Raw genomic sequence first — 12,792 nt, forward strand, 5'->3', positions numbered from 1 at the left:
GATTCGGCTTTAGCGTTCTACAGTCGCCATTCATTATGTTTACTAAGCGAGCAGGACGAGTGAGGTGTGATTACCGATGAGTGAAACCTGTGAGACACACCGGTCTCGTATCTCTCACGAAGGAGCGGGAATTTTCTTAGCAATGTTAAAACGCACATCAACCGATCACTTGTTTAGCGTTCATGTAAACACTACATTCAGATTCACCAATCGGAATGAATTCAGTTAGACTGAAACAAAAGGTGTGCATGTAAACAATGAATGGCGACTGCAGAAAGAAAAAGCTGAATCCCAGACATCGACAGGCGGACATGTCCGGGAAAAAGAGGATGGTAACCCCTACTAAGCTTTCTCCACAAAACAAGATCCTGCTAGCTAAGCTTCCAAAAACAGATGGCTGACACTATGTATTCTGTGAGTGAGATCCCACCCTCTATGGACGGTTTGAAAACATGCGGTACAGCTCCTACTACTGACTGTTAGGGGTGGCACGGTTCACAAAACCCACGGTTCGGTTTGTATCACGGTTTTAGGGTCACGGTTTTCGGTTCTGTACGGTTCTTGTTATTTTTTCTTTTAATCTTTAACACTCCAGAAATGTACTTCAGCATGTGATATATAGCTTAATTATCCACACTTTAGGATACAGTATTAAAAAAATATATATTATATTCATGCAATCATGCACAAACTGAATTTGACTCTTTGACTTTAAGCACATTTTGGGACTATCTCAGAGGAAAGCTAGGTGAGATTTTGACACAGCAAGAGAGAAGAAATTGACATGCTTTTTGTTTATTTGGCAAAAAAAGGAGAATGTGTATCACTATCTCTACAAGAACTTGTGCATTTTTATCACATAAATCTTATTTACACAAAGAAATTAACTTTCATGTATCAACTGCTGACTTTTGTAGCTCTTACCAAAATTCTATCTTTTAAAAGAAAAAGAGAGGAACTCTTAAAACACTGTCTTTTAAATGTCAATATACATGAAACCTCATTGCCTATAGATAATTAAGCTATAGCAATAGCAAAGGCCATAATCATAAAGTGAAACTGAAATTCAACCTCAACACAAAAACAGTATCAACAATGCTTCTATTCCCAAAATGTGAGGGTACTTTTTTCCACTTAAAATTAAAGTGCAAGGTTTGGAAACGTATGACTGAAGCTCTTATCTATACATAAAGTGCCACTGTAGTTAAATTAAAATATCATAACATGAAATCCAAAATGTTCCCACACACCGGACTTATACCATAGACTTATACGACGCTGGCGCATCCTCCAACTCCCTCATCTCTCCCACTTGCCATTTCTCCGCGTGCCGTGACCTGCAGCGCTCCATACTCCACTTTTACTGGCTTGTTTATTAACTTGAACCGGCGCTGCACAGAGCGATCGGTAATGACATCAAATACCGCGAAAGTGATGAATGCATACGGAGCCGACTCGCGCTAGATTGATGTTATTCACCTTTCGCTCTGTGCAGCGCCGGTCCAAGTCGAACAAGTTTATGTCGCGCGAAAAGAAAACACACGTCACATACGGGCACGAGGTTACATTGCGCATGCGTCGAACCGTGAGACGCACACGCGCTCCGAACCGAGACAAGCGAACCGAACGGTTCGGGTGTTTTTCCATGTACCGTGCCACCCCAACTGGCTGTAGTCTTTAGCCTCTGGCCAAAAAATCCTCCGACGATACAAAATGACGATTTTTGCGTCATCGGAGGATTTTTTTTCAGACAAAAAATACATAAATCTCTTGTCTCAGGGGGAAATGAGGGTGGAAAGCATGGTAATTCGATAATACTACAGGTTTTCTACTAATACAAAGCTTAATGCTAAATCTTGAAGTATCCCTTTAAGACAATAGACAGAAGAGCACATGGTAGAAGGAAACATACATGAAAAAACACATTCTTACACCAAAACATCACAAAAACACAAGCAAATAGCCAGTGAACACAATCATAAGCCATGTGCTCAAATAAAACAAGACACGAACACGCAGCTAATGAGAACTCTCATAAGCCATGCGTTCACACAAACCACGATGACATGAAAGCACGCAGCCAGTGTAAACACAACAACACAAGAGCGATTGGCCAATAAAAACATAAACCAAGTGCTCACAAAGCATACGCTCACACGAGAGACAGGGCGAGTGTCCGAACCCCGACACGGAACCGAAAACCAAACTAGGCATAAGAGCCGAACATGAAACAAATCACACAGACACGACAAAGACAAGATAATACAGGGGCCTCAGGGCTCTGTCACAAAACCAAGAATAAACTAAACCGAAGCGAACCCTGAAATCATTTCAAAAAACTGTTTTAATAATCTGTTATTAGACATTTGTCTTTTATAATCTTAACCGCATATTACATTTAAAGTTAATATATTTACATGACATACAAGTTGGGTTACACTTTATTTGAAGGTGTCTGTGTTACAGTGTAATTGTAACAGAGTAATAAAAAATGAACTACATGAACTTATTATAGAGGTTTAAGATTAGGGTTAGTATGTAAGTATACACAATTTAAAGTAATTAAATATTAATTATAGTAACTGCATGTAACTTGAAACAATGACACTGTGTTACCACAAGTTTCAACAGAAATGACACTCTAAATAAGTTTTTTTTAAAAATCTGCTAATATGTACTTTTTTCACAAAGGCAGTTTTGAAACAGCTGCATTATATAAATTATTGATAAAACAATACCAAATGTGTCTTAGCTAGGCATGTTTACTAAATACTTTAAAGTTTGTATTTGATTATTCAGTGTAAACCCAAAATCTAATTTGATTGGACATGAAAAGTGCATGTTTGAATCTGATTGGCTGCTGAATCTATATACCTTAGGTGTGGAGGCCTGTCTGGTCATCTGATAGGTCAGATCAGTGCTGCAGAAACTGCCATGTTCAGCGATCATTGACTGCAGCAGCTCGTCCTCCTCGTCAAGAAAATTACGCTCAAACGCCTTTTCGTCGGACAGGTCTAAATCACTGGAGTCGATCTGGAAGGGTTGTTATGTAGATCATAATTATAATAGCATCAGAGAATGATAATAGTTCAAATAGTTTGGGATGACACCCAAGGACTTCTAGACCAGTGTTTCCCAACCCTGTTCCTGGCGGCACACCAACACTGCGTGTTTTCTTTGTCTCCCTTATCAAACACACCTGACTCAACCCATCAGCTCATAATCAGGTGGGTTAATGAGCTGATGGGTTGAATCGGGTGTGTTTGATTAGGGAGACAAAGAAAACACGCAGTGTTGGTGTGCCGCCAGGAACAGGGTTGGGAAACACTGTTCTAGACAATATTTTTGAATTTGAATGAGTTTTCAACGCAGCCATGTGCATCTAAAAGTTACTCTTCTAAAAAGAGGTGTCTGCGTCCTATAAACACTGACATATCGATCCCACAACAACGTTGCACTCATAACATGCTTTAAAAAAATGGGTTTGTTGTGTTTTATAAGCACTGACCACTGCAGGCTCAGCGCGAAACACAACTTCCTCCTCCTCATCATCATCACAGCCCTCCGTCAGGACTAGAGCAGAGAAGATGAAGGAGGAAGAGCCATCCTCATCCTCAGTCTGTAAAGACAGGGAAGTGTCACCTTTATAAACATGTGACCATCCACTCAATGATCATGTTTATATCACACTATGGTTGGGCGTAATGACCAGAATCTGGTATATCATGGTAACTGTATAATTCCGATATGTATGTATGTATGTAAATACACAAACACTACCATTTGGGGTAAGAAATGATTACTTTTAATCAGCAAGGATGCATAAAATTAATCAAAATTGGCAGTAAACACATTTGTAATATTACAAACGATTTTGCTTTCAAATAAATGAAATAAATTAATAAATTAACTTTCTATTTATCAATGAAACTTGAAAAAAAATATGAACCAGCACAACAGCGAATCAGAATATTAGAATGATTTCTGAAGGATGTGACACTGAAAATTCAGCTTTTCATCACATGTATAAATAGCATTTTATAATATAGAATTACAATATTTTTGATCAAATAAATGCAGCCTTGTTGAGCATAAAGGACTAAAAAAAAGGACGAAATACATTCGTACCAACCCCAAAATCTCGAACACGATAGCATGTAAATGCATATGTGTGTGTGTCTCTTTTTGATATACTATGCTTTCAGAAGATTTGAAATAATATATTGCAAACAATACTATGACAATACTTTTATACGTTTGTTTTAAAGCTTGACATACATGTTAAAATTTATGAACGTTAAAGGGATAGTTCACCTTGAAATTAATTTTTGATATGTTTTAGCTTACCTCAAGGGCATCCAAGATGTAGGTGTCTTTGTTTCCACAGCAATTTCAATTTTGACATTTTTTTGGTCAAACCGATGTTGTCTGTCAGTCATATAATGCAGGTATGGGAGGTCCACCTCAAAGAGCATGCACAGAGAAGTCGAAATTAAACATGATTTAATGACTAGTAAATGTAAGTACACACTGATGGCCTAAGACACGAAACGAGCGGTTTGTGTGAGAAAACGAACAGTATTTATGTAGTTTTTACCTCTTGTTACACGGAGATTTCTGAAGTTTTACCTTTCACTAAATATATTTAGATATACGGGATCTAAATATGTTTAGTGAAAGGTAAAACATCCGAAATCTCCGTGTAAACAATGCGTGACGTAGACGCGCGAGAGATCACTTCCGGCTTAACTTTGGAGACGGTTCAGTTCGGTTCAGTTGAACATCTGAATCAGATCAGTTCGATGGCTGTTAACAAGAGGTAAAAACTATATAAATACTGTTCGTTTTCTCACACAAACCGCTCGTTTCGTGTCTTAGGCCATCAGTGTGTACTTACATTCAAGAGTCATTAAATCGTGTTTAATTTTGACTTCTCTGTGCATGCTCTTTGAGGTGGACCCCCCATACCTGCATTATATGACTGACAGACAACAACGGTTTGACCAAAAAATGTCAAAATTGAAAATGCTGTGGAAACAAAGACACCTACATTTTGGATGCCCTTGAGGTAAGCTAAAACATATCAAAAATTAATTTCAAAGTGAACTATCCCTTTAACAAAAATGTCTACTTTGTATTTTCATATTATTCTTTGAATTATCTACTGTGTTATAGCAGATTCTTTAACACGGCACTTAACACCCAGACCAAGATCAGAATAAAACACTAAATTTGATTTGATTTGGTTAGAAATCACTGTCATTTTGCATGTTAGTAGTGCAAGGTTGGTAAGCGAGCTGAATTGTTTGATTAGGCATTTTAACATCATAGATATTTATGATCACGCCACAGATTTGATTGTACACTGTTTTTCTAAAGGCAAGGGTAAGAAATGCTGTTTCATTGCAGTTCTTGGAAGTGAGTCATTTGAACCATATTAAGAGGTGATGTTACCCAATCGCACTTGAGAGAGCAGAACAAAAGGGTTTCAACGCACTCATGCAGTTTAAAGGCCTCTCACGAGATTAAATCAACAGAAAAAAGACTCGATCAGATGACCCATAGTGCACTTGACAACCCACCATACACGCTCCAAACTTATGCCCTGAACCTCAAGGCCTCGGGAGAGGGAAAAAAAGGAAAGATGCCAAAATGTGCACACAATCACAGAATAATGGAGCCGAGATAACAGCCTTGGGAAGTTGAAGAGTTTAAGATAAACTACAGCCCCTGAGAGCTCTTCACAAAGAAACAGGCACACTCCTCTAAGAAGATTTCATTTCCTGAGGCTTTAAAGCACAGCAGACCTGTTTCATGAAATATTCAAAGAACCTGCAAAGGAATCCCGTTACAGCAACCACAGGTTTCAATAACAGAAAATTGTAAAGAGGAAAAAGCAGAGTCTGGCATTTCTTACGGGCAGTGGTTTGGCCACCCCGATGCGGACATCACCCATGTTTGCTCCCTTCAGAGCCTGCACCGCCTCCTCCAAAGTGGCACTCTCCAGGTTGATATTGTTGACGTACATGAGACGGTCTCCAGGCAACAAGCGTCCGTCTCGCTCGGCTACACCGTCGGGAACTAACGACCTAATCACAATCACCGTCTTCAGCGAGTCCATTGGGTCCTGCGCGCATATGGAACACACACGAATACACAGAGAGTATAACATTAACTTTATAATTATATTAGAGCTGCACAATGATGCGTTTAATTAGAATGGGAATTGATGTTTCAGTTTTTGTTTAAAAAATGTTGGAAGCACATCATTTTCTTGATATTCACATTTGATAATAGTTCTTTATAGGAATAATGAATTACTGGCCCTTGTGTCATTCCTATCTCATGTATACAGTTATACTAGACGAAGATAAAGTGCAGGTCTGTTGGCAAACTTAAATGTTTTTAAAATAAATAATTTGTAATGCTTATATTTATTTTTAACCATTTTTTTAGTATTTACCATCTTTAGTATACTTCCCTATTCAATTTCATTGTCTTTCAGTTCATGTCATTCATTCTGCTAAACAAAGAAAATTTGAATCAGATCAACAACAGGGTGAGTAAGGACAATATTTATTTTTGAGTTAACTATTTTCTGCTAAATAGATGGGTCAAGGAAAAATAAATAATGTATTACAAATGGAATATTAATATTTTATATAAAAAATGTAAATATATTCATATTTAAAATAAACAACCCCTGTAAATATATATTTTTAAATAGAGTACTTTAAAATAATATATTTAAGAGCGAACTGGATTTAATGTTTTTGGACATGTTAATTGCAATAATTGTAATTATAATTATGCAATAATTATAATTATAATCATAATTATAAGTACTTCTATTGTTTTGAATAATTTACTTAATAAATTCACCACAGTAGCAGGTATGCAATACAGTTTTGCATCCGTGTGAAAGAGAGCCGCTTGTTGGTTGTACTAAATGTACTTTTTTAAAGCACAAAAAACTATTAAAATAGATTTAAACTGCACTATGAAGTAAAATGTTTAATTTGACATTTTACAAAGCACACATTTCAAAAGTGTAGGCCGACTTAAGTGTGTTGAGAGAGTGTGAAGGTCCTCCAACTTTCTCACCTGGTAATCCAGAATGCTGAAGCCCAGCCCACTCTCCCCTTTCTCCAGTTCAATGTCCTGAATCTCCGTTTCCCACATGGCTAATGGTGTTCCGGTGGGCTCTTCAGTCACATGATCTTTCAGGCCGTCCTCTGATTTGCCAGAGACCAGGAAATCCTCAAAATCACCCTGCACCTACACAAACAAGGTGAACACAACCTTTGTTTCTCATTAAGTCCCTAACAATTGTTCAGAAGCATAAAACATAATAGTAATCTACCTCATGTATCTGGGTGGATGTAAAAATCCACACCTTTTATTGATAGCCAAACTGTCTCATGCATTTGGGCATGACAGTCTATCCACTGAGAGCGACTTGAGATGTACAGAGATTATATCGTGTAATCTGATATAATCCCGACAAAGGAAAGTCTGACTGAACTACCCCGTCTCGTGGAAGACAATGACTTTATCAATATATAAAAAAAACAGATTTGGGTTAAGCTCAATTCGATTCACAACTCAATGAATTTTGATTCAATAAATTTGTTTGTGATTTGATTAATTTGAACAACAATTTGAATAAACATTATAACAAAAAAATCTATACCAATCTAATATATATATTTAGGACAAACTACTAAAAGTCTGTAAGTACATACTTCATATGGTCCATATATGATAATACAAAAACAGGTAATTAAAAACATTATTTTGCACCTATGGCTGTTTAATATCATACTACTTTGATTAAGTTTTCTTGGTGGAAAGAAAAGACCACAATCACACTGTTTTGCAGTAATGTTGAAGTGATTGTGCATTATCCTTTACGCATGTAATCTTACATATTAAATCTAAACAGAATTTGATGAAAGATTTAATGAACCTGAACTATGGAATCTGTGGCCACATCCTCTGGCTGTGGTTGGTCAGTTTGGCTGTCAGTCATTATAGGGGCGGGTCTACAGCAGACCATGGTCACAGATACAGGAAGTTCTTTCAGTATGTCAACAACCTCTTTGTGACTCTCTCCTCTGAGAGGAATGCCATTCACCTGAACAAACACAATGTATGAATATTTAGAGAATAACAAAGAGATACTTAAAACATTATTATTTGTGTCAACTTGTGTATTTATGTTTTTTTTTAATCAACCAAATATTCAAAGTTGAAGGGACCAAATGCAAATTTTAAGAATCTGCCACTGAAAAAAAAAAGTAATTTTTGAAAAAATATAAATTAATTCTTTAATTCAGTAAAGATGCATTCAACTGATCAAAAATGACATTAAAAACCTAATGTTACAAAAAAAAAATATTTCAAGTAAATGCTGTTTTTTTTGCTGTAAAAGCTGTAAATGCTGTTTGTTCATTAAAGAATTCAGGTCTTTGAATCTCGATTTCCACAAACATATCAAGCAGCACAACTGTTTTCAACACTGATCATAATAAGAAATGTTTCTTTAGCATCAAATCAGCATATTAGAATGATTTCTGAAGAATCATGTGACAGTGAAGAATAGAGTAATGATACATGATACTGAAAATTACAGTACATTTATATATATAGTATATATATATATATATATTACAATAAAAAAAGTAAATTTAAATTGTAATAATATTTCCTAATATTATTATTTTTATTGTACTTTTGATCAAATAAATGCTGCATTGGTGAGCAGAAAAGATTTATTTTAGAAAATATTAACGACTCCAAACATTTGAACGGTACTGTATATACAAAGTACTGTATTGTACAGTATATTCTGACAAAGGTCCATATTATATTAAGCCCTTGTTCCAAACATTGCAAACATTTACATGCCTCGTAGCTATTGGAATATTCGGTAACGCTTCCTTTTACAGTACAGTACTTGCAGTGTACTTACAGTGTACTTACCTAGAAAGTATTTGCTAATATAAGGTAAGTACATGGAACAGGGATAGGTTTAGGGATAGGTTCAGGGTTAGTACTAGTTATTACCCAGTAATTGTAGTTACTAAAATAAGTACATAGTATTTACATGGGTAACTGGACTGTAAAAGGAAGCGTTACCGAATATTCCTGTATACAGGATAATACAGTTAATACAGGCATACGCCGAGCATCTTGTTCAGATTTCTAGAAATGGAAATCTCGACTTAATCTAGTTTGGCAAATTTGATTAATTAAAGAAATTAGACACATACGTAATCAAAATTGGGTAAATTCCAATGATAATTCATTTTTTTTTACACATATTGGTGGTCAGTTCAGTTGTTTCTTATGGTAATCACCCTTACCTCTAGCAGTTCATCTCCACTACAGATCTTTCCAGATCGTCCAACAGGTCCTTCAGGAAGTATGGAGCTAAGGAAGTGATGGCCGGCACACGCATCCAGACTGATCCCTAAACCGCTGTTCTCACTAAACTTCTCTACTTGAGCCACCTGCACATACATCAACAAAGAATTACTGAATCGTTCAAAAAACATAACAAACTAAAAAAGCCCTAATTTACTCCAGCATGAGCCATAGTATAGTCTACTTTAAAAAAAAAAAACCCTGCATCACTCCAAATATACAAACAGATTTTGATGTTAGTGGTAATAAATATCAGATTAAGTGTGTTTACATTCAGATTTGAACATTTGTAAATATATTATTTCCACCTTAAGTACTCTTATTTTTTTAAGTATACTAAAGTGTAATTATTTCACAATGGCACTCTGAAGTTATATGATCTTGAAATGTTAAATTAAATATTTTCAAACTATTCTTCATCAATGTTTAAAAAAAATCCCATGTCCAGGCATAAAGTTCTGACCATGGTCTGACCTAGTTTTAATATAGTGTGTGATTGTGTGGATTTTTTTTATGCGTGATAGTAATGAGATTATTCACTTTTCTGCAAAGACGTTACAACAAGTTAGCTAACACAACAAGTTAACTGGCAGAAAATTAACTTTGAATCTTTAAAAAAGATAATTAAATTGTTAATTCGATTTTCACAAGTGTCGACTGGTTACGTAGCCTACATTTAATATAAATCTAAATCTGAAATCTAAATTTAAAAATGAATCACATTTTTGATCATTGAACTGCACATGCCATGTGCTCCTGTCACTTCTCATTTACATAATAATAAAAAACCTATTCTGTGACAGCAGTATTCGGAACAACAATTATTTGTTATAAATATAAAAATAGCACCAAATTAAAGAATTTAGAATTATTGACTTATTATTATAATTATTAATAATAATTAAAGAAATTAAAGAGACACAATAAAAATTTACAAAGGTATTATTTTTCTTTCTTTTAAATCATACTCGGTGACAAAAAGTCCTTTAAATAAAAAAATTAAAAAATCAGGCATAAACGAGTTACTCACAATGACTTCACTGCGGACGCTGAGCTCATTCTGCCACTTCTGCAAAAGTTTGTGTTCCTCCTCCGAGCTCAGCTTAACAGGACCTGAGAGAGACATGACAACATTATCTGCCAGTCTCTGCATGTCAATTCACTGATATCAGTCACAAAATGGCAAATGTCTCTCACCGTCACGTCTTTCTGAAGTTCTGATGGGTTGAACCGTGACAGACTGAGGTTTGGCGGTTTCCTCTGGAGTGAGAAACAATCTCTCATCTACACACACACACACACACACAAACAAAGACAAAAACACAGTGGCATCAGTGATGTGTGATCCTGTTGGTTTGAACTCCCTTTATATAATAACAGGCTTCTTGGGATTTTGATGAAAGGATGAGTGAGGATTTTTACTCTAAATATGGTGCAGTGGTTGCAGGGCTTGCACACACAAAGAGGATCAACCAAACTTTCTTTCTCTTTCTTATTGGGATGAAGTTAGAGCTCAGTTCTGGCTTTACATTTCTGTCGTAATATCTTCAAGTATTCTCTCCATATTTATGTATTTATCAGGAAAGGGTTTGCCACATTTTACAAAACAAAACACTGAAATATTTTAAAGGGATAGTTCACTTTGAAATTATTTTTTGTTATGTTTTAGCTTACCTCAAGGGCATCCAAGATGTAGATGTCTTTGTTTCCTCAGTATTTTAATATAAATATTACATGAAGAACTTAACTTAAAAAACAAAATTCAGAAATGCTGTCTTGGAAACTAACTAAAATAAATAAGTTTAAGTTTAAGTACTAAACTTGCTAAAACTGAAACTCAAATAACAAGAAATTAAAGCTAAATAGAAAAAGAAAAAATGCTGTAGTTAATATAATCCATACACGCTGCGTCATGGCTTGACACTATGGAAGTGCTTTGCATCTGAACTTCAGATGCACGTGTTTACCATACCTGCCAACATTTGACCTCGCATTTTGACCTCAAAGTACGCTGATACGATTAGACATTCAGCCATGCAAATTACAAAATGCTCAAATGTTGAACATTAACGTCTTAGTGATTATGAAAGTGCTGTGGTTTGTGGATGACTGATAACGTAAAGCGCGAATCTGTAGAAACAGGCGTTTTTAATTTTTTTCATTCTCATTGTTGAGAAACATAGCCTGCATGTGTTACGTTATTATGTTAATAACCAAAGTACAGAATTATGTTACGTATTTATTTTTGTATGAAAACTAGAGTTAGTTGGTGTACTTATGGATTAAAAACGACCATTGTATGATCTCATGTATCAGTGCTGCGCGAGCTCTCTCACAAACAGACTCGCGCACACACAAGAAAAGATATTTATAAAATAAAAATTGACAAGCAAAGTTCTTGCTTGTGTTTTGTTTGTCAAAATGTCAAAGCTTTTTGTCTTGTCTATTCGTGTTTTTACAAATCGTTAAGCAACGGACGCGTTACTGTTAACAGCTCTCATTATGTCGGATATTCGTCTTATTTGAACAATTATATTATTGGTCTGTGACAGGACTCCTGTCTATTCATTGTTAACTGTTTTCTAGAAATATATTTGGATTGGCTAAAGTTTATTCAGCTAATGCGTGTCCTGTTTATAATGTGTAGCCTAATGTTCATATTTTGATATTGGAATAATCAATTAAGTAGCCAATTTAAAATAAATAACATGGACACAACTGTTGTTGTTGTTTTTTTTTTTTACTGGTATCTAGGTTGTTTTTTTAAATTATTTTAGACTAATTGACCAGCGCAGATTATATGCAATACAATATTAATCAATCATGAATAAAGAATTGGAGTTGAGCAGGATTGAAACTTTGTACTTTCACTGTTGCATTGCAGTGCACGTTAAATTTAGTATTTGTGTCAAATAAAAAAAAACTTTAGTATTTTTATAGAATTATGCAGATAGACATGTGTCTGTGTGTGTCTTGCATTCTCAAAATAATGACAAAAATATATGACCCCCTCCGCATAAAAGTACTCATAAAATTTCTTCTAGGTTGGCAGGTATGGTTTACATGTGCCAATCTGCATTTTACAGAATTTGATGTTATAACGACGCATCACCAAAACCATAATTAGATGCAAGACCAGTCAGATTCTAATTTTCTGAAGAAGCAGCGCAGACATGACTGGGGGCGTGGCAGTATTTCATTCTCCTCTCTGGGAAGAAGGTTACTCAACATTGTGTCATTGCTTGACAGAGACAGATGGAAAGAACCTGGTACACAAGACTGTGTATCTATCTGCACAGGCAGTTATTGAGCGCAGGCTAAGACACTGAGGTTGAGGCTTTGGAAAACAAGACATTCCTAGTG

At 35.5% G+C, this 12,792-nt stretch overlaps 1 protein-coding gene across 9 annotated transcripts in view; it reads right to left on the reverse strand.

The window, feature by feature from the left end:
* mpdz (multiple PDZ domain crumbs cell polarity complex component) overlaps positions 1–12,792 on the reverse strand; it is a 114,480-nt gene that overhangs the window by 56,584 nt on the left and 45,104 nt on the right. For 6 of the 9 annotated variants that reach the window (XM_089125235.1, XM_089125362.1, XM_089125311.1 and 3 more), the window contains exons 12-18: positions 10,627–10,713; positions 10,460–10,542; positions 9,369–9,515; positions 7,970–8,137; positions 7,105–7,278; positions 5,918–6,127; positions 2,875–3,033 (exon numbers count right to left, since the gene is read on the reverse strand). In XM_089125235.1, the coding sequence (XP_088981361.1) occupies positions 2,875–3,033; positions 5,918–6,127; positions 7,105–7,278; positions 7,970–8,137; positions 9,369–9,515; positions 10,460–10,542; positions 10,627–10,713 (1,028 nt within the window). Of the gene's footprint in view, positions 1–2,874; positions 3,034–3,508; positions 3,620–5,917; positions 6,128–7,104; positions 7,279–7,969; positions 8,138–9,368; positions 9,516–10,459; positions 10,543–10,626; positions 10,714–12,792 lie in introns of all 9 variants that reach the window. The other 3 variants (XM_089125398.1, XM_089125294.1, XM_089125333.1) reach the window with 3 other exon arrangements.

Source organism: Pimephales promelas, chromosome 1 (assembly GCF_988280905.1).
Source record: "Pimephales promelas chromosome 1, fPimPro1.hap1.1, whole genome shotgun sequence".
Classification (NCBI taxonomy): Eukaryota; Metazoa; Chordata; class Actinopteri; order Cypriniformes; family Leuciscidae; genus Pimephales; species Pimephales promelas.